This window comes from Salvelinus namaycush, chromosome 11 (assembly GCF_016432855.1).
Source record: "Salvelinus namaycush isolate Seneca chromosome 11, SaNama_1.0, whole genome shotgun sequence".
NCBI classification, from domain to species: Eukaryota; Metazoa; Chordata; class Actinopteri; order Salmoniformes; family Salmonidae; genus Salvelinus; species Salvelinus namaycush.
In genome coordinates, this window is record NC_052317.1 from 33,276,898 (window position 1) to 33,299,988 (window position 23,091).

The 23,091-nt window shown below is 42.5% G+C and overlaps 2 protein-coding genes across 3 annotated transcripts; both read left to right on the forward strand.

The window, feature by feature from the left end:
* The first annotated feature begins 260 nt into the window (after positions 1 to 260).
* Positions 261 to 7,498, forward strand: LOC120056045 (phosphatidylinositol 3-kinase regulatory subunit gamma-like). 2 transcript variants are annotated; one of them, XM_039004186.1, is made up of 7 exons: positions 261 to 657; positions 3,696 to 4,090; positions 4,297 to 4,565; positions 4,759 to 4,935; positions 5,043 to 5,117; positions 5,317 to 5,487; positions 5,680 to 7,498. In XM_039004186.1, exons 1-7 carry the CDS (start codon positions 603 to 605, stop codon positions 5,984 to 5,986), a joined length of 1,449 nt encoding a protein of 482 aa, XP_038860114.1. In that variant the 5' UTR covers positions 261 to 602; the 3' UTR covers positions 5,987 to 7,498. The 2 variants fall into 2 exon arrangements, with proteins under 2 accessions (XP_038860114.1, XP_038860116.1); XM_039004188.1 differs by having other exon boundaries at positions 297 to 362.
* Positions 7,499 to 13,782: 6,284 nt separating this feature from the next.
* Positions 13,783 to 21,687, forward strand: LOC120055622 (intracisternal A particle-promoted polypeptide). The gene is made up of 10 exons (XM_039003507.1): positions 13,783 to 13,847; positions 14,594 to 15,064; positions 15,187 to 15,398; positions 15,591 to 15,810; positions 16,010 to 16,165; positions 16,360 to 16,527; positions 16,697 to 16,834; positions 17,084 to 17,206; positions 17,342 to 17,562; positions 20,985 to 21,687. Exons 2-10 carry the CDS (start codon positions 14,704 to 14,706, stop codon positions 21,207 to 21,209), a joined length of 1,824 nt encoding a protein of 607 aa, XP_038859435.1. The 5' UTR covers positions 13,783 to 13,847; positions 14,594 to 14,703; the 3' UTR covers positions 21,210 to 21,687.
* Positions 21,688 to 23,091: the final 1,404 nt, after the last annotated feature.

The following is a 23,091-nucleotide window of genomic DNA, read 5'->3' on the forward strand; positions in this document are numbered from 1 at the left end:
CACTTCCAATTTATGGGTGCGGTTATCACACAATACCCACTAATAATCTTCTGTCTAAATAATCTTCTGTCTATAATGCTATATAGGCTACAATCACTCAAATACAAGACAACATGATACTATTTCAGATTTACATCAGAAATGTATACTATTTTCTGTCTGTCTGCTTTAAGCAATCCGCCTTGTGGGGGCAGCCCTCCCTCTGAAAGTGGTGTCTTTTGGTTTCTCCCAAGATGATGTTCCAGATCCGTTTAAAATCTCCTGACTGCTACATCTGCGCGATGAAGTTTGGAGCGGCGCCTTACCGGCCATACTGACAGACGTGGCTGGAAATGACTATATTTTTTTGCAGAACACTTTCTGTGAGTAAATGTATTGAACCAATTACGAGTTTGGCGCAAATGATTTTCTCGGAAATTGGACTAATGGACAATCCTGCTACTGGCTGTCTAATCTGAAATCGGCCGCATATGTTCCTAAAACGACTTGCCATTATGATCCTTTCACTCTGGTGCAAGTAAAAGTTGTATTTCTCACGCATCGCAAGACATTGAAAGATACCTCATAACACGACGGTTTGCAATATAAACGTTTGGAACGGGATGTTTTATCCCTCTGAAGTCATATTCTACATCGAAATGGATCAGGCACCTCCAGGTATTTGTTGGATCTGTAATCATTATGCATATTATCATATTAATCATCAATTCCAACGATGATTGAACGTTGACATTTGGCCAGTTGTGCACACACAGGTGTCCGTGCTGGTACATTATTGTGTGTCCCCTCTATGGGCTTTGCCCAGACATGCAAAGTGCAATTCGCTGCTTGACAATTACGTAATACTTTTCTCGTGGACTTGCTTGACGCGGTGGTTTTGCTCTTTGTCTTGCTTCGTGTTACTAAAGAGATATCAAAATTAAACATTATATTTTTGGTCGTAGGTTGGTGAAATACTCTGTATCGTATTATTATGTTATAACGCATCTTACCAGCGCGTGAACAATGTTGAGTAGAGAAGAAATTCCGCATGAAACGACTGCTTTGTTCCCCTTTCTCCTCTAGTCTACTGTAGCCGACCATATTTAATTCGTACGCAAGCACTGAAAGCCTACTAACTTGTCGCATGCCTTATTTTCAAACTATCAATTCACGTGTAGCCTATGCTACTTGATGTGATATTGTAATAGTTTAGAATATATCACATCGTGTGATATTTTTTATTTAGTAGTCTCTATAAGCGATTACAGTGAATGACATGGTGCATTGGGCTGGTTTGTGTCAAAGAGAGGGACAATTCCTTGTGTTGCATGAACTGAAATACATAATTAATGTATCTTTATATGGGCTTTTATAAACTCTATTCCTCATAATACGGTATTTGTGTATTAGCCCCTAGGCTACTTTACATCATGACACAACCTCCAGAGTGATGGGCACAGTCACACACACACACGTACACACCACACATACATACAGTTGAAATCCGAAGTTTACATACACTTAGGTTGGAGTCATTAAAACTCGTTTTTCAACCACTCCACAAATTTCTTGTTAACAAACTATAGTTTTGGCAAGTCGGTTAGGACATCTACTTTGTGCATGACACAAGTAATTTTTCCAACAATTGTTTACAGACAGATTATTTCACTTATAATTCACTGTATCACAATTCCAGTGTGTCAGAAGTTTACATACACTAAATTGACTGTTCCTTTAAGCAGCTTGGAAAATTCCAGAAAATGATGTCATGGCTTTAGAAGCTTCTGATAGGCTAATTGACATTATTTGAATCAATTGGAGGTGTACCTGTGGATGTATGTCAAGGCCTACCTTCAAACTCAGTGCCTCTTTGCTTGACATCATGGGAAAATCAGCCAAGACCTCAGAAAGACAATTGCAGACCTCCATAAGTCTGGTTCATCCTTGGGAGCAATTTCCAAACGCCTGAAGGTACCACGTTCATCTGTACAAACAATAGTACGCAAGTATAAACACCATGGGACCACGCAGCCGTCATACCGCTTAGGAAGGAGACGAGTTATGTCTGCTAGAGATGAACGTACTTTGGTGCGAAAAGTGCAAATCAATCCCAGAACAACAGCAAAGGACCTTGTGAAGATGCCATTTTTTTCTGAGGCTGAATTCTTATGATTTTCCCATGATGTCAAGCAAAGAGGCACTGAGTTTGAAGGTAGGCCTTGAAATACATCCACAGGTACACCTCCAATTGACTCAAATAATGTCAATTAGCCTATCAGAAGCTTCTAAAGCCATGACATAATTTTCTGGAATTTTCCAAGGCACAGTCAATTTAGTGTATGTAAACTTCTGACACACTGGAATTGTGATACAATGAATTATAAGTGAAATAATCTGTCTGTAAACGATTGTTGGAAAATTACTTATGTCATGCACAAAGTAGATGTCCTAACCGACTTGCCAAAATTATAGTTTGTTAACAGGAAATTTGTGGAGTGGTTGAAAACACGTTTTAATGACTCTAACCTAAGTGTATGTAACCTTCCAACTTCAACTGTACATACATACATACATACATACATACATACATACATACATACATGCATGCATGCATACAGTAGGTGTGCAGGGTGAATTTTGCTAAGTCTAGTAGGAATCCAGGGTTTCAGCTTCTGCTGCCTGTCTGCCATAGTGCTTTTGCACCTGTCTTGTGCTTATTTTAAAGTTGTTAAAAAAAGAGAGAGCGGAGGGAGCGAGAAACCCACATTTCCTCCTGACTGAAGTTATGTGCAATTCTGCTACAGGTTCCTGAAAGGTACTTCTGTCCTTTAGTGAAACATATCGCCTTTCTCCTCCTCTTGATGTGGTTTTCTCCCCCCATCCCCAACCCCCTCTTGTCATTTTTGTAGAGATCCAGACGTTTTTTGTTGTTGTTAGTTTTAAAATGTATATGGAAAAGTTAAAGCTGCAATATGTAACTTTTCACATATAAATGTGATTCTCTACACTATACTTGCTTGTTTTGTCTCATAAACGGAAATTAGGAGAACTTTTAGAATTTTTGCAACCGGGATATAGCAGAGCGATTTCTGCATAGTGCACCTTTAAGAGGGTTGAGAAAGTCTGAAAAATTAAATTGTTTTATATATGATCATAACTTTAGAATCCTCCCTGAAGATGGATGGTTTATGGTTTTGGGGCGGTTGCAGTTTGGACACTGGACAAGCAGGGGATGTAAAATTTACCCCATCCAAAGTTTGGCTTACATTTGCACTTTACTGACAGACCAGTGAAAATGGGCAGAATTTGCAGCATTTACATTTGCTTTAGCTTCATTGTTGGTTTTTCTGACCTGTTGAAAAATATGTCAAATCTATTTCCCCTGCAAGAAAAAAATATTAAAAGCATACTGGAGTTAGCCGGCTTTGTGTGTGTGAACCTACCCTCTTTTTCACTGACCGATCTTGTCCACCGTCTTTGTTTCAGAGCATGTGGCAGTCTGGCATGTTCTCAGTCCTGGTATGGTCGATCTGGGCCATTAGGACAGAAACTGTTATCAGCTGGGGACATGCCTAGACTTGTCTGGAGATTTGACAGTGTCTGGAGAGAGTGTGTGTGTATGGGGGGGTTGAATAGAGATGCACCCCCCCACTTGTGCTGAAACAGCTTTTTCTTACAAACTGTCATCCTGATCTGATCTCTTTTTCTTTCAGCTCTCCCTCCCAGGTCAGCCAAACCCATTACCTCCTTCATGAACGACAACTGCCTAAGGGAAGCCCCAGTATATCCCCTGCAGGATGCTGAGTGGTACTGGGGAGACATTTCCAGGGAGGAAGTCAACGAGAAGCTCCGCGACACACCTGATGGTTCCTTCCTGGTTCGTGACGCTTCCACTAAGACACAAGGAGACTTCACGCTAACGCTGAGGAAAGACGGGCACAGCAAGCTGATTAAGATCTACCACCGTGAGGGGAAGTATGGCTTTTCAGAGCCCCTGACCTTCTGCTCTGTAGTGGAGCTCATCTGGCACTACCAGCACCATCCTCTGGTGGAATACAACGCTGTACTGGACGTCATGCTCACACACCCTGTCTCCCGCTTCCAACAGGTAGGCAGTAGGCACCTCTCATCTGCTGTTTCAAGACGGTCTTCAAAGAATGCAATAGAGTTGAGTTGACATTTGTCAGGGAAGGAAATTTGCCTTTGGTTTCGTAACTAAATTGAAGACAATCATCATGCACAGACAACAAGTTTATGTCTGCTGGACCAGCCGTGAGTTTCATAAATGTATTAAATATGTCTGTCTGTATCCAGGATGAGCAGGTGAAAGTGGACAGTGTTGATGTGGCCGGGAGGAAGCTACAGGAGTACCACAGTCAGTACCAGGAGAAGAGTCAACAGTTTGACTGTCTGTACGAGGCCTACACTAAAACCTCACAGGAGATCCAGATGAAGAGAACTGCGATAGAGGCCTTTAACGAGACCATGCTGATCTTCGAGGAGCAGTGTCGCGAGCAGGAGCGTTATGGGGAGGAGTGTGAGAGGAGCATTCGATCTAAGGGAACAGAGAAGGACTTGGAGAGGTGAGTCTGGTAACTAGTCTGGTTGCATCTTGGTCTATCTCGCATGGAATGTGAGACGTATGCTCATAGTGTGGATAGATGGATGTCTTTTTATTGTTTCCTCCCTTTGACTTGTATGCAGCTGTGGTTCAGCTCAGGCCAGTGGCACTACCCCTGACCCTTCTTTTGACCCCTCATGACCTTTGCTCCCCAGATTCCTGATGAACTATGAGAAGCTAAAGTCTCGGCTGGGGGAGATCTATGACAGTAAGGTCCATCTGGAACAGGACCTGAGGACCCAGGTCCAGGACTACAGAGAGACAGACAGGAGGATCAACAGCCTCAGGCCTGACCTCATAGAGCTACGCAACATCAGAGACGAGTACCTCAAGTACGTTACAATACTTCTATTTTATTCTATTCTATTAAAGTCACGGTTAATGAAAAGTAGCTTTTTTCAAACACTTGTCACTGACATTCATTTTCTTTGGTTTTCAGTTGGCTGAATCACGAAGGTGTGCAACAGAAACGCATTAACGATTGGCTGGGGTTCCAAGACAATAGCAGTGACAAGTAAGTATTTCACATTATAGACCTAAGTTGTTATAATACTTCTTAATTGTATTTAGTTGTGCTAAGAAATGCTTGTAGTGCTTATAACTGTTTAGAACTTATTCAATACTAATGTATAAATAGTATGCACACTACTTACTTATCATTTACGATTCTTATCAATTAAAGATTTGTTAAATGTCCTTTCTGGTGTGTGCAGCACCTACGTGTTGAAGGGCGAGGGTGAGAGACTGGCGCACCATGACGAGGGGAGCTGGTTCGTGGGCGAGCTGAGCAGGACGCAGGCTGAGGAGATGCTGATGGACAAACCCACCGGAACCTTCCTGATTCGCGAGAGCAGCAAGCAGGGTTGCTACGCCTGCTCCGTAGTGTGAGTGTCCTCTTCCTGTGAAAAAATAACAATATGTAATGGTCATGAAGGAAAGTAGACTTGGAAGAATATGGGAATACTGCTACACTGTTTTATAGGCTCTTGATAAGTTACTTCACTGTGATCCATGTTCCCAAGGCTTAGGGCCACTACACTGGTACTAACCTATATTTTTATTTTGTATCCTTTCAGTGTTAATGTAGAAGTGAAGCATTGCATGATTTATAGCACGCCACGTGGCTATGGCTTCGCTGAGCCCTACGACCTCCACTGCTCTCTGAAGGAGCTCGTTCTGCACTACCGCCTCAACTCCCTGGCACAGCACAACCAGGCCCTGGACGTCCGGCTGGAGCACCCTGTCCACGTCACTCCTGTCTCGTCAGCCTTGCCACACACAGCCACAGAGGACTGCCTGCTACAACAGACGGAGGAACACCACCTTCTACAGACTCAAACTAAACTACCCGCTGGACTCCCTGCAGCCGCTCCGGAGATGTAGATTAGTCAGCTGTGGGACGTGTTTGCGTACTGTAGCTATCCTATGAGGACTACTTGAGGGCGGACGTGTTTGTGTACTGTAGCAACTTGAGGGCGGACATGTTTGCGTACTGAAGCTATCCTACGAGAACAACTTGAGGGCGTTCTTTTCTCGAAGAAGAATGTGTGAAATTTGCACTAGGATGATTCCAACGGATTGGTGAATGTAATTTCACTTAATTGGAACTTTGACCGGAACTTGAATGTCAGCTAGGACTTAGTTTTTTATAAGATTCTGTTTGCTATTTGTTTTTTTGTACCCATTTTTCACTTTTTCTTTCATGGGATTTTATTTGTTTTAGTGGGCCTGGTCATCCGGGAGATGACTGACTACATATACTACGTCACAATATGTTGGTATTTGTCAGGTGCTGTTTTTTATTTAGACTTCTAGGGTCCCATTTTGACAACACAAGTACTGGTGCTAATGTAGAATGAGATTGTAATACACCCAATACCTTGGAATTTAGAATTTATTTCAAAACATTTTAATTGTTGTGATGTCCATGCACGGAAGATCATAAAAGTGGAATTAGAATATAATGGTACAGAAAAACAAGATGGCTGACTCAGTGGCGTAGCTAGCTGTGGTATACATACCAAACATGTTCTGGGTATTTCAGTACATAGTCATGCAAATATAGGAACTGATGTGGCGCATCTTGACAGTAGCGCTGCTTTTTTTTTTGTCAAAATATAACCCAGTTACCAGTTGATATGTACTGTATGTAGCATAAACAATTTTCTGGATATCCTTAGAATGACATTTTCCATATTGTATCCAATAACCAAAGCACTTGCTATTAGTGATAAAAGTATATATTCCGACCAGAAAATGACATTTATGGTGATGGCGGAAAACACACCACACGTGCTTGATCAAAACATAAATTGAAGTACTGTATATTATATTCTGTTATTCAAAGTATAAGCTTTTTGTATTTTTTGATATTATATATTTTCTGAAATATGCCACAGAAGATGAAAGCTTGAGGAAAGTGCAATCCAACAGTATTTGTAATTTTAGAAATTCATTATTATAATTATGGGGGGTCGTCAGCTTTTGCCACAGAAATGCACTATCTTTTAATTGGTGGTGTTATTCATCTGATGACGTGACCTTTTAAGAACATTGTGTGAACTGCCAGAGATGCGGAAGTGTACATTCTGTCTCTATTACTTGAACTGTGGCATTGCTCAAGAAGAGCGATTAATATTTCCTCATGACATGTAGGCCTACATAGCTTAAGGAAAATAATAAATTTTGTTCTTGGCACATATGTCAAGTTTGAGGACAAAAGACACTCTGTATTGAGATACTGTAAAACTTTTGTGGTTGGTTTGATGGAGGGTGTTTTAGTCTTTCTTAAAAACTAGACAGGAGCATTGAGGAAGCTCCTGGAGCGACTTTAAGCAATGTGAGATTCTTAATTTTTCTTGCTGAAGACAATAAACTGATGAGGGTTTTGTTGAAGTTGTGTTGTCCTTGTTCTACTTCTTCCAAGTGTGTGTTAATGCAACCAATCAATTACAATATATATCTTATGAAGACATCACTATGCCTTTAAATTTTGCTGCCAATCCTACACACGAGGCGGGAGTGAAATCTCTCACCCGAGCAGCTGCTTATGGACAGATCATCCCCCCAGCCTCAGGACATTCTTTCACCTCTATAAAATCCTCAAAATCCTGGTGTGATGAGAGTGATTGAGAAGCGACATAGGGACATAACACATGAGTCAATCAGAAACAGAGAGAAAAAAAAGTGGCGACATGGGTCAAATGAGAAAGAATGGATGAGGGTTTCCATTAGATAAGATAGCCACAAAGTCAGATTCTTCAAAAAAGCTTTTTGGTGTTAATTTAAGGTTAGGGTTAGAATCAGGTTAGAAGGGTGGTTAAATTTAGGGTTAGGGTTAGGAATCAGGTTAGAAGGGTGGTTAAATTTAGGGTTAAGGTTAGGGTTAGGAATAAGGTTAGAAGGGTGGTTAAATTTAGGGTTAGGAATAAGGTTAGAAGGGTGGTTAAATTTAGGGTTAAGGTTAGGGTTAGGAATCAGGTTAGAAGGGTGGTTAAATTTAGGGTTAGGAATCAGGTTAGAAGGGTGGTTAAATTTAGGGTTAGGGTTAGGAATAAGGTTAGAAGGGTGGTTAAATGTAGGGTTAGGAATAAGGTTAGAAGGGTGGTTAAATTTAGGGTTAAGGTTAGGGTTAGGAATAAGGTTAGAAGGGTGGTTAAATTTAGGGTTAGGGTTAAGAATAAGGTTAGAAGGGTAGTTCATTTTAGGGTTAAGGTTAGGGATAGGTTTAAAGTCAAATTTGAAAGCTGCGAAGTTCAACTTTTTGGGAGAAGACAAAATTTGCATAGAAATGTGATAGATCTTTCATTCTCATTGAAAGCAAGTTTAAGATGCCAACCTGGTCTCAGAGCACGTAAATCCGAGATACCCCATTTAATATATGTTACGTTTGGTATGGTTACATAAGACAGATGGTTACTTGAGGTAAAAACGAAAGGAGAGTGGTTGGTCGAGATGGGTGTATAACATGAACGTTTAGCAACCCAAAGGTTGTGTGTTCGAATCTCATCACGGACAACCTTAACATTTCCGCTAATTAGCAACTTTTAAACTACTTACCAATTTTTAGCTACTTTGCAACTACTTAGCATGTTAGCTAACCCTTCCCCTAACCCTAACCTTAACCCTTTTAGCTAACCCTTCCCCTAACCCTAAGGGTTTACCTACCTAACTACTACCTAACTACCTAACCCTAACCTTAACCCCTAGCCTAGCTAACGTTAACAAGCTACAGTAGCTAACATTAGCCACCTAGCTAATTTGTAACATATCATACATTTTGCAAATTTGTAAACATTTTGTACGTTTTGAAAATTACTAAACATATTGTATATTTTGGAAATTCGTAACATAATATCTCAAATGAGTGATGGAAATGTATACATACCATACGAAACATAACATATGGAGTGTCACATGGAGTGTCACAGATATACGTACAGAATAATACAAAATGCTCTGAGACCAGGTTGAAGAAGCAGTAGATCTGTTCTATGTGCACTATTTCTATGCTCCCCGGTTTTGCATACCAGTTTAAAACAGCTGAAAATACTATATTTTTGGTTATCGAAAAGCAATTTCACAATGGTTTAGATGGTACAATGATTCTCTACACTATAATTGCTTGTTTAGTCACATAAACTGAAGTTTATGTGGCAAACTATTACAATTTTAGCAACCAGGAAATGGAGGAGCAATTTTTGCATAGTGCATATTTAAGAAGAGAAATTGTAGAAATGGGCAGGGTTTAGAGAGTGGACAGGACAGCCTGCTTGGCGGGAAGGATGGACCAGATGCAGTGGAGTCAGGACAGCCTGTATGTTCTCACTGCAACCGTGCCAGCCACCATGAGCTGCTGCTGACTCACTAACAGGGTGTGTGTGTGTGTGTCTGTGCGTGTCAGTGTGTTCCTGATTATAAAGTGGACAGAAGACAAAGCATCACCGAGACAGATTACACGAGACAGATTGCATAGGTTAATTTTGCACTGCAACACTGAGTGACAGAATGACAGCTCCGATTACACCTCCAATTTAACCCTTAACTTTCGTCCCAACTTCACTTTATCAGTTTGAGCCTAATAATCGATGCTACCTGGTTTGAACTCTCTGACTGACTTGACCTGAAACTGTCTTCCCGCCATAACCCTCATCTCTTTCTATCATGGCAATATTTGCACATTTGCATTCTTCCATTGATAATTCACGTACTGTTTTATTTATTTTTTTACAATCCCTTGCTCTCTTACTATCACAATCCCCCCTTCGAAATAACTTCAGAGCAAGGAGGGCTTGAGGAGAATGAAGTACCTTTATAGTCACACCTAAAATACTGTTTCCACTAGTTACCACAGTCACAAAGTAAAAATGGTCTACAGTATATCGTAAAAAATAATGAAAACAAACATTTGCTTTTTGGGTTTAAATTAAGGTTAGGGTTAGGCATAAGGTTAGCAGTGTGGTTCAGGTTAGGTTAAAATCACATTTTGAGCCGAGGAATATAAGAAATAGGCGGGGTTTATGACTTTGTGGTTTTGGTAACTAGTGACAACCCTAAACTACACCGTCAAACCTGCTCTCAGGCATTGGCAATTGAGCCAATGACGGCTCTCTTCCCTCTGTCTCTGTCTGCCTCTCCGGTTCCACACCAACCTGGTCCACCAATGAAACGGCGAGCTGATCTCTGACTGGCAGCCAATCAGCAGCCAGTTGCTATGTTGGTGGCAGACTGTAGCCCAGTGACTGACACTGGTGATTCTTTCCTTTCACCAGCATATATACACTTGGATGGTTTGTGGAAGGCATGAAAAAATGTGGTTAGTTGTGCATACATTGTCTGTTTTGTAATACTGCAGAATCTTGAAGGTCCCCAAACATTAAACAAAAATTGTCCTAACTGCTTCATGACATCCAGTCAATGCTCACACAATTACAAAGAATAGGCTTATCCTCGTTATACAATTTGTTTTAATGTCATTTCAACCTAGTAAAAATCTTATTTTATTAACTGTAATTTTATTATATACATGCTTGCTTAGATTTTTACTTGTCTTCTCAATTTTATCCAGGCCTGCTGTGTATTTTATCACTACTGTGCACACATTGTTCCATTGCTGAACCGTTCTTGTCGCCAGTGTTGACTGAGTCATTTATCCTATTTATTTGGTATTATAAACTGGGTGGTTCGAGGCCTGAATGCTGATTGGCTGACAGCCGTGGTATATTAGACCGTATACCACAGGTACGACAAAACATGTATTTTTACTGCTCTAATTACGTTGGTAACCAGTTTATAATAGCAATAAGGCACCTCGGGCATTTGTAGTATATTTCCAATGACTTGACCTGAAACTGGCACTCCGCGTTGTGTCGTGCATAAGAACGGCCCTTAGCCGTGCGGTATTGGCCATATACCACACAACCTCGGGCCTTATTGCTTAATTATAAACGAGGTAGTTTGGGTCCTGGATGCGGATTGGCTGAAAGCTGTGGGGTATGACACAAAATTACTTGTTTACTGTTCTAATTACGTTGGTGACCAGTTTATAATAGCAATAAGGCAACTCTGGGATTTGTTATATGGCGTTGCGTCGTGCCTAAGAACAACCCTTAGCCAAGGTATATTGGCTATGTACCACACCTCCTCGGGCCTTAATGCTTCATTATATTAGTCAAGTGACTGTCTATCCCAGGGCATTACTACCTCGGGGATCTAATTCACTTATAAAGAAAATCTATAAGCAAACAATTAACTGTTTATAGACTACTTAGAATCCCTTCATTAAGTTTTACCATGAAGTCTTATATTGTCCCATGTTTATGTAACCTTACATGGTTGACCTTTTGGCAAAAGCTACCTCTGGCATCTCTGGTCAGATAGAGGGTTGAGGCCAGACGTTCTGCTGGTTCAGCAGTGTTAGTATGCTACTCCCTCCTGCTGACTGACCGCCCTATGCTTGCTAACAAACCATCCAGGGGGATGCTAATCCAGCAAATAAGATCTGTAGGAGCTAGTTTGGCAGCCAGGGGATCCATCTTTAACACACTGTCCTCCTCTAATTAAACCTCATAACCCTTCTTCACTCACCCTCATCATATAATTATAATTATTAATGTATTTATTTATCCAGGAAATCCACTTACAATTGCCACAGTTTACCCGGGAGTCCTCTTTTCCATCCCAGTTACTCTCACGAGTCTCACCTGATCAGTTTGAGTCCACTTGCACTGAGTATGACCTCTGATTTAACTGCGGAACCCAATTGGCCCTCATAATCCTCACAAAATTATCTCACCTCTGTCCGTGAACAAGAACCTCAGTCCACCTCGACAGTCAACAGTGTAAAGGTGTTCAGCTCTGAAAGATTAATATGGCCACTGGGCTGGCACAGGGCCAGTGTCACTTGGATGTGGCCTGGGATTGGAAACCAATAGCTACATGCAGATGGCTGAAGGGCCGCTGGGGACTAATCACGGAGGAATTAGAGCTGGAAGTGTAAGGATGGCGAGGTCAGCCAGGAGGAGTAAGAGAATATAAGACCTACAGTCAGGCAAAGATACTCTACTGATGATATCCCTCACAAGGCCACAGAACGGACTGCATTTGATATTAGGGAGATACACGAGATACAAAACCTCACTGAATGGATATCAGGTGTACCCTGCACCTGAATGGATATCAGGTGTACCCTGCACCTGAATGGATATCAGGTGTACCCTTCTGTCCATTTTGCCATGGGGTTTTGTACTGTGCATTTCAAAACTGTATTTGCGACATAGCTCATTCTAATATTTCTACTACTGTACAGTACATTGCATTTTAGTTACACTGTTAATTCACACTGTATATTTATTTATATACTGGATTCTTGACATAGCTCACTCTAATATATCTACTGCTGTACATATCATTCTTGTGTAAATTAATTTGCTGTATATATATGTAGATTGCATTTGGATTACTGTTACAGTGCTATTTGAATTGTTAATTGAATTCGTTCCGCCATTTCTTGATATAATTTATCATTTCAAAAACTTTGACATTTTACTGCATTGTTAGGAGCTAGTAACATAAGCATTTCACTGCACCTGCTATAACATCTGCTAAACTGTGTACGCAACCAATAAACTTTGACTTGATTTATAGATTCCATTTATAAAGGGCTAACTAGTGGAGAAGAAGAGGGATTTGAAGATCTTCTTTAAATCGCATGAGCTAATTGAACCAATTTCTTGATTGTCTTGATTAATTGACCTTTTTAACCTTAAGGTTAAAGAGGAACAGGTTTCAGACACCGTGAACAGGGTTCTAGACAATCAAATCATCCAAATGTCCCAAAAATGAAAGAAGTAATGGGTTGGTGGGCTATAAATGTCCGCCCTGTGTCGTCAGGCCAAAGAAAGTCTATTTAATGACAGTCAACAGGTTCAGGTTCAAAAAGTAAATTGAATCAATTCACTTTTCGTACAGTAACCTATGTTCTACAAAAAACATTAACGAGCTTGTTATAGGCTTACTGTCCTGATTCTGCTCTAATTGACATATCTGATTAGCCAGTTGTTTCACACAGTTAATGGCCATAATGTTAATAGCTTCAGCACTAAGCAGGGGCTACAGGTAAGTGTGCAGTAAGTGCATGTAGGGGCCATGTAAAGCCTCGCAAACCGTCTGATCTCACAAGCTTACATGAATGGTTCACAACCAATAGCGCAGCGGAAATCAGTCTGGTGGATTATATACAAGGCTAGGGTCCATGACCTCTTAAACCCTATTTTAAAAAATGTTAACACTCACTGTGTGCCCTGTCATTTAACAATCAACAGCACTGTGGACAAATTATAACCAAACTACAGAAAATATAGAGATATTGCAAACTATAGGCCATGTCTTGCTTTTCCTTACGACCAAGTGCTACATGCAGAATTATAGATATAATAATCATGTGGTTTTAACTCAATGACTGTGGCCTTCATTTTGGTAGGCAAGCAGGCAGCAATGCAGGCCTTTGGTCCCAACCCTGGTTATTTTTTGCATGTGCTTCACTTGCACGCTAAGGGCAATGATGCCATCTACTGGTGTTGACTTCATTATACGTTTGGTATCTGCTTAGTTAGAGCTAGTATTCCATCCACTCAAGACCGTACAGTCGATCCAGAAAAAAGATTGACAGATCTGTTTGCGGAAGTTGCCTGCTGGAAATTAACTAACATGGAAACTTAATGTGGACTAACAAGCAACTGTGCAGGTTGGTGTATTATATTTCCTTTGTGTAGACAAGGTTCCATTTGAACATTTTCGATTATTGTCGTGATTTACCATTCAAATAATAAAATGGTCTGACCCTATCTGTCACATAATTTTGCAGGCGCTAACGTTAGCTAGCTAACGTTAGCTGCAGGTATGTTTGCTTACCAACCAACTGATCTCTAGGGCGACGGTACACTAGTAGCCAGACTAGTGGGACACACCAATCGATCTGATGATGCTGTTATACTTTTTATACCGTTAACTAAATTAACATGATTATAAATCCATCTCGGTCTGGTTGCTAGTAAGTGAGGTGAACTAACTTCATTATTTTTGTATCCAAGATTTAGCTAGCATCCATAGAGCAAAGTCACAGATCAATGGTGGATGAAATGCTGTGTTTTATAGCAAATATGTTGTCATGAGCTGGTTGTACAGTTTGAACTAGTCCAGATGGTGGTGATGATATAAAAACAAGGGACCTTTTTGATAACTGATACATGAACAGTTATATAATGCATCACTTGAACTCAATAGAGGAAAGAATTCATCCCCCTCTATTTCTTGTTCTCACAAACACAGTTGAAAACAAAAGCAACAAACAGAAGACCAGCATCAAATATTTGGCACTTTTTATCATAATGATGTTATTTTGTATTGTAACGTTATACCAGCTTGTTACAATCTCAAATGTAACATAACATACTGTATCATCTTTCATGTTTCTCGTGCTCTTCTCCCTAGAGTCAGATGATGTGTCCACTTGAAGAGTCCTGCACCATGAAGCAGCAGTAAGGGTAGACCGTGTCTGTGACACCGCCCCCGTCTTTTTCCCTCCCTGTTACTGAGCCATCATGTCCTCTGTGATGTTTCCACCTCGCTCCCCACCTGGGAGCAGTGGCTTTGGCGGCGGTGACATACCTGCAACTAGTGTGACGACCCAGTCCGCTGAGCAGGCTCTGTTTGCATCGGACCGCTACGCCCGACTCATCCTGGCCCAGATGAACAAGATGCGCCTCCGGACAGATTTCTGTGATGTAAGGCTGCGGCTGGGAGGCCGTGTGTTCAGTGTCCACAAGCTGGTTCTGGCTGCAAGCAGCCCCTACTTCTCCGCTCTCTTCTCTGGGGGGATGAGCGAGGCAGACAAGGAAGAGGTCCAGATCCTGGGGGTGGAGGCACCAGTGTTTGAGGTCCTGCTGGAGTTCATATACACAGGTTCGCCCTGTCAGGAAATGTACCATTTACTGAGTGTGTAGTGTACACGTAGTGTGTTCATACAAAGAACAGTAATACATGATACAGATTATTTTGTGTTTCTTTGAACTGAACCCGTCCAGGTATGATTAATGTGACGGTGGAGAACATGCAGGAGCTGATGGTGGCAGCAGACATGCTGCAGCTGAGTGAGGTGGTGTCTATCTGTGGAGAGTTCCTCAAGGGCCACATGGACCCGTCCAACTGTGTGGGGGTATACCAGTTCCTTGAGCAGATTGCCTGCATGGACATGCTGGCGTTCACTGAGAACTACATCCAGGTCCACTTTCTGGAGGTGCTACGCATGGTCTCTTTCTTCCTCCATCTCTGTCTGTCTGTCTTCAGATTCTCTCTTCCCTCTTTGCCTCTGAGGCTCTTTTCTCATTTCATCTCATTCTAATCTGCTGAGGGTGTGTAACAAAAAGTGAATAACCTGTTACCACTGACATCAAAAAACAAAATCACATTCAAAACATCTGACCTTTAGGTGTGTGTGTCGGACGAGTTCTGGGGCCTGTCCAAGGGCCAGCTGGTGAAGCTGCTGCGGAGCGAGGAGCTGCGAATCGAGGATGAGTACCAGGTGTTCACGGCGGCCATGGACTGGGTCCTACAGGATGTGACCAAGAGGAAGAAGCATGTGGTGGAGGTGCTGGACCCAGTCAGGTTCCCCCTGCTCTCCCCACAGAGACTCTTCAAGTACATCGAAGGTTAGATGGAAAGATGTTTCCTCCTGATTTGTCAGGAAGGAATGTCCTTATTTCTCCTGATTTATCAATAACTGATTTTCTTAGATCCTTTTATATTCCTCACACCATTAAAATGTACTTATCCCCAAACCAGTATCTTTCCCCCTGATTTTTATTGTTGTGCTGCTAATCGATGACATCATATCATTTCTCTGTGTAGGCATTTCTGACTTCAGCCTGCGGGTGGCGCTGCAGACACTGCTGAGGGAATACACAGAGGTCAGCAAGTCTCCCAAAGAGAATAAGATGTACAGCCTGTTACAGCCAGCCAAGATGAGGCCAAGGAGAAAGGCCAGGAAATACCTCTATGCCATAGGTAGGTAAACCTCAGTTCAGCACCTGGCCACCTTTATATGTTGATGACAACAGAACTGGGGTGGCCATTTTTGTTGTAGCATCTTCAGTGTAAACTCAGCAGATTATATGAGTACCAGCTCGATCCAAATTGAATTATTCCATTTCATGAAGTGATCCAGGCTGTTGCGTCACGGTTGGTTTCCCCTGTCTCAGGAGGCTACACTAGGCTGCAGGGCGGCCGTTGGAGTGACAGCCGGGCCCTGAGCTGCGTGGAACGCTTTGACTCATTCAGCCAGTACTGGACCACCGTGTCCTCCCTGCACCAGGCCCGTAGCGGGCTGGGAGTGGCTGTGCTGGAGGGCATGATCTATGTCGTGGGAGGTGAGACTCTCATTTTATTTATTTAACCAGGATAGTCCACTCAGTAATGAGTCCTGTCTGTGTGGTTCTGTGTTTGTTTGTGTGGAGAACATGCCATGTGTTTCAACCTGTGTCTTTCTCAGGGCAATACAGTTATGTTTCTAGTATTCTGTTTCTTGTCATTTCCCAGGGGAGAAGGACTCCATGATATTTGACTGCACAGAGAGATACGACCCGGTGACTAAGCAGTGGGCAGCTGTGGCCTCTCTCAATTTCCCTCGCTGTGGTGTCGGGGTCTGCCCCTGTCACGGGGCTCTCTACGCACTGGGTAAACTAACGAAGCCAAGGCCTTGATTGGGAATACATGCTTAATGTTTCCCCTCCTTGAAGTCATCACAGATCTAACATGATTGGACAAGTGAAAGCAAGGTTTCCACTGCATAGCTTTCACCAAATCAGTCATGTCAGTTATTTTTTTTAAAGAAGGGAATGAAGAAATTAGTGTCCAAGAGTCTGTCACTTGGGTCTATGGGATAAGGTATTAATACCATGTCTCCTCACTGCTGTGTTCCTGCAGGTGGTTGGGTTGGATCAGAGATAGGGAAGACAATGGAGCGCTACGACCCGACAGAGAATAAGTGGGAGATCATTGGAAGCATGGCAGTGCCTCGGTATTACTTTGGATGCTGCGAGTTACAGGGTAATTCAATTCATACATAACAATACATAAAACATTTACAACAGAATATACTGTATCAATATAATGGCTTCTGCTGTCTCAATGACAGAATTTTTCTGAATGGCCGCTGATCATTCCCATCTCCCCTATGTCTAGGCTTCATCTATGTGATCGGGGGGATCAGTGATGAGGGGATGGAGCTGCGTTCTGCGGAGGTGTACGACCCCATTTCCCGGCGCTGGAGTGCCCTGCCCGTCATGGTGACCCGGCGGGCCTACGTGGGCGTGGCCTGCCTCAACAACTGCATATACGCTGTGGGGGGCTGGAACGAGGCACTGGGCTCCCTAGAGACAGTGGAGAAATACTGTCCTGAAGAGGTGAGGGGGTTATGGTGGATTTATACAGTGCATTCGGAAAATATTCAAACCCTCTTCCCTTTTCCACATTTTGTTACGTTAGCCTTATTCTAAAATAATGAGAAAGCGAGAATAGGTTTAGACATTTTTGCAAATGTAGAAAAAATACAAAACATACCTTATTGACATAAGTATTCAGACCCTTTGCTATGAGCTCAGATGCATCCTGTTTCCATTCATCATCCTTGAGATATTTCTACAACTTGAATGGAGGCCACCTGTGGTAAATTCAATTGATTGGACATGATTTGGAAAGGCACACACCTGTCTATATAAGGTCCCACAGTTGACAGTGCATGAGCAAAAACCAAGTCATGAGGTCAAAGGAATTGTCCGTAAAGCTCAGAGACAGGATTGTGTCGAGGCACAGCTCTGGGGAAGGGTACCAAAACATTTCTGCAGCATTGACGGTACCCAAGAACACAGTGGCCTCCATCATTCTTAAATGGAAGAAGTTTGGAATCACCAAGACTCTTCCTAGAGCTGGCTGCCTGTCCAAACTGAGCAATCAGGGGAAAAGGGCCATGGTCAGGGAGGTGACCAAGAACCTGATGGTCACTCTGACAGAGCTCCAGAGTTCCTCTGGAGATCGGTGAACCTTACAGATGGACAACTATCTCTGCAGCACTCTACCAATCAGGCCTTTATGGTAGTGGCCAGACGGAAGCCACTCCTCAGTAAAATGCACATGACAACCCACCTGGAGTTTGCCAAAAGGCACCTAAAGGACCATGAGAAACAACATTCTCTGGTCTAAAGAAACCAAGATTGAACTATTTGGCCTGAATGCCAAGCGTCACGTCTGGAGGAAACCTAGCACCATCCCTACGGTGAAGCATAATGGGGGCAGCATCACGCTGTGGGGATGTTTTTAAGCAGCAGGGATTGGAAGACGAGTCAGGATCGAGGGAAAGATGAACGGAGCAAAGTACAGAGAGATCCTTTATGAAAACCTGCTCCAGAACTCTCAGGACCTCAGACTGGGGCGAAGGTTCACCTTCCAACAGGACAACGACCCTAAGCACATAGCCAAGACAATGCAGGAGTGACTTTGGTACAAGTCTCTGAATGTCCTTGAGTGGCCCAGCCAGAGCCCGGACTTGAACCTGATCGAACATCTCTGGAGAGACCTGAAAATAGCTATGCAGCAACGCTCCTCATCCAACCTGACAGGGTTTGAGAGGATCTGCAGAGAAGAATGGGAGAAACTCCCCAAATACAGGTGTGCCAAGCTTGTAGCATCATACCCAAGAAGACTCTAGCCTGTAATCACTGCCAGAGGTGCTTCAGCAAAGTACTGAGAAAAGAGTCTGAATACTTATGTAAATGTCTTTTTTTAATTTTTTTATTGCAAACATTTCTAAAAACCTGTTTTTGATTTGTCACTGGGGTATTGTGTGTAGATTGAGGGGGGGGACAATTTAATCAATTTTAGAATAAGGCTGTAACCTAACAACATTTGTAAAAAGTCAAGGGATCTGAATACTTTCCGAATGCACTGTAAATACAGCCTTGTTTAAAAAGCCACACGTTGTCACCATACCTCATCATAGCTTTATGTACAGTTGAAGTCGGAAGTTTACATACACTTATGTTGGAGTCATTCAAATTAGTTTTTAAACCCCTCCACACATTTCTTGTTAACAAACTATAGTTTTGGCATGACACAACCTCCAGAGTGATGGGCACAGTCACACATACACACACACCACACATACATACAGTTGAAGTCCGACGTTTACATACACTTAGGTTGGAGTCATTAAAACTAGTTTTTCAACCACTCCACAAATTTCTTGTTAACAAACTATAGTTTTGGCAAGTTGGTTAGGACATCTACTTTGTGCATGACACAAGTCATTTTCCCAACAATTGTTTACAGACAGATTATTTAACTTATAATTCAGTGTATCACAATTCCAGTGTGTCAGAAGTTTACATACACTAAATTGACTGTGCCTTTTAAACAGCTTGGAAAATTCCAGAAAATGATATCATGGCTTTAGAAGCTTCTGATAGGCTAATTGACATAATTTGAGTTCAAACTCAGTGCCTCTTTGCTTGACATCATGGGAAAATCAAAAGAAATCAGCCAAGACCTCAGAAAAGAAATTGCAGACCTCCACAAGTCTGGTTCATCTTTGGGAGCAATTTCCAAACGCCTGAAGGTACCACGTTTATCTGTACAAACAATAGTACGCAAGTATAAACACCATGGGACCACGCAGCCGTCATACCGCTCAGGAAGGAGACGCGTTGTGTCTCCTAGAGATGAACGTACTTTGGTGCAAAAAAGTGCAAATCAAACCCAGAACAACATCAAAGGACCTTGTGAGATGCTGGAGGATACAGGTACAAAAGTATCTATATCCACAGTAAAACGAGTCCTATAATCAGCAACCTGAAAGGCCGCTCAGCAAGGAAGAAGCCACTGCTCTAAAACCGCCATTAAAAAAGCCAGACTACGGTTTTAAACTGCACATGGGGACTAAGATCATACTTTTTGGAGAAATGTCCTCTGGTCTGATGAAACAAAATAGAACTGTTTGGCCATAATGACCATCGTTATGTTTGGAGGAAAAAGGGGGATGCTTGCAAGCCGAAGAACACCATCCCAACCGTGAAGCACGGGGATGCAGCATCATGTTGTGGGGGTGCTTTTCTGCAGGAGGGACTGGTGCACTTCACAAAATAGATGGCATCATGAGGCAGGAAAATTATGTGGATATATTGAAGCAACATCAAGACATCAGTCAGGAAGTTAAAGCTTGGTTGCAAATGGGTCTTCCAAATGGACAATGACCCCAAGCATACTTCCAAAGTTGTGGCAAAATGGCTTAAGGACAACAAAGTCAAGGTATTGGAGTGCCCATCACAAAGCCCTGACCTCAATCCTATGGAAAATTTGTGGGCAGAACTGAAAAAGCGCATGCGAGCAAGGAGGCCTACAAACCTGACTCAGTTACACCAGCTCTGTCAGGAGGAATGTGCCAAAATTCACCCAATTTCTTGTGGAAAGCTACCCGTAACGTTTGACCCAAGTTTAACAATTTAAAGACAATGTTACCAAATACTAATAGAGTGTATGTAAACTTCTGACCCACTGGGAATGTGATGATAGAAATAAAAGCTGAAATAAATCATTCTCTCTACTAATATTCTGACATTTCACATTCTTAGGATCACCATTTTATTTTAACTGACCTAAGACAATTTTTACTAGGATTAAATGTCAGGAGTTGTGAAAAACGGAGTTTAAATGTATTTTGCTAAGGTGTATGTAAACTTCCGACTTCAACTGTAGATGGAAACACTACAACGCCTCTAATTTCCCTCAGACGGTTACTCTCAACTATGTATCCATTACTCCTTCCCTCTAAAAGGAGAAATGGGTGGAGGTGGCCCCCATGGCAGTGGCGAGGGCCGGGGTGTCCGTGTCAGCCGTTAACGGACTGCTGTATGCCGTGGGGGGACGGGCCTCCAGCAGAGACTTCTCGGCCCCCGTGACGGTGGACTCTGTGGAGATTTACGACCCCCACCTGGACACCTGGACGGAGATTGGCAACATGATCACCAGTCGCTGTGACGGGGGCGTGGCCGTGCTCTGAGATTGAGCCCTAGTAGAACCAAGGGAGGTGGTTCGGTGAACCCGCAAAACCTGATGAGTAGCCGTTTTCTTTTTTTCTGGAACAAACCTCATTCTCAGACGAGAATACGGTTTTATGTCTGGCACCGTGAGATTACATGACGAGTAACCTTGCCTGAGATCTGGATACTTGAGTTAGCTACAGAGCTATAAATGCCAAAATGGCTTTAGCTTAGGGGCAATTCCATGGTATCAGAAGACTCAGATTTTTCACTTTAAAATGTATGCCAAACAAATCAAATCAAATTGTATTTGTCACATGCGCCAAATACAACAGGTGTAGACCTTAGTGAAATGCTTACTTACAAGCCCTTAACCAACAATGCAGTTTTAAGAAAATACCTATAAAAAAAGTGAGATAAGAATAACAGATAATTAAAGAGCAGCAGTAAATAACAATAGCGGGGCTATATACAGGGCATACCGGTACAGAGTCAATGTACGGGGGCACCGATGTCGAGGTAATTGAGGTAATATGTACATGTAGGGAGAGTTATTAAATTGACTATGCATAGATAATAACAGAGTAGCAGCAGCGTGGGTGGGTGGGGGGGGGCAATGCAAATAGTCTGGGTAGCCATTTGATTAGCCGTTCAAGAGTCTTATGGCTTAGGGGTAGAAGCTATTTAGGAGCCTCTTGGACCTAGACTTGGCGCTCCGGTACCGCTTGCCGTGCGGTAGCAAAGAGAACAGTCTATGACTAGGGTGGTGCCTTATCAGTGCCTTTGACAATTTTTAGGGCCTTCCTCTGACACCGCCTAGTATAGAGGTCCTGGATGGCAGGAAGCTTGGCCCCAGTGATGTACTGGGCCGTACGCACTACCCTCTGTAGTGCCTTGCGGTCGGAGGCCGAGCAGTTGTCATACCAGGCAGTGATGCAACCCGTCAGGATGCTCTCGATGGTGCAGCTGTAAAACCTTTTGAGGATCTGAGAACCCATGCCAAATATTTTCAGTCTCCTGAGGGAAATAGGTTTTGACATGCCCTCTTCACAATTATCTTGGTGTGCTTGGACCATGTTAATTTGTTGGTGATGTGCACGCCAAGGAACTTGAAGCTCTCAACCTGCTCCACTACAGCCCCGTCGATGAGAATGGGGGCGTGCTCGGTCCTCCTTTTCCTGTAGTCCACAATCATCTCCTTTGTCTTGATCACGTTGAGGGAGAGGTTGTTGTCCTGGCACCACACGGTCAGGTCTCTGACCTCCTCCTTATAGGCTGTCTCATCGTTGTCGGTGATCAGGCCTACCACTGTTGTCATCAGCAAACTTAATGATGGTGTTGGAGTCGTGCCTGGCCGTGCAGTCATGAGTGAATAAAAAACATATTTCTAAGTTTAACAAACCATAGAACTCTATGCACAACTACTACTTTGAACACAGTAACAAAATATACATTTACTAGAAAAACTGTGCAGATGCAAAGTTTCGTAACAGAATTACTGTAAAATCTCCCTCAGTTTTATTCTGTTACCATACTTGTAACGGCACAGTTCTTAATGTAAATGTGTTTTTGTAAAATTTCCATTGGAAATTGTTCAAAGTAGCCATTGTGCATCGAGTTCTATGGTTTAACTTTAATCATTGGTTTTTGTTTGACATATTTTAAAGTGAGTCTCAGCGTAATTCCGTTATCATGAATTTGCCCTTAGCGGGCTGACTCTGTGGTGCAGCAGGAGACTGGGTTTGCTACCCAGGTTGGACACACTAGACAACTGCATATGACGTTCTTAGCCATATCAAAGACGAGTCCTCAAGTTTATTATCAACATGGCCTTCACCAGCAATGTATTTAACTTTTGAACAGCAGTGGCAGAATGCCGCAGCAGAATCGAATTCCGTTATC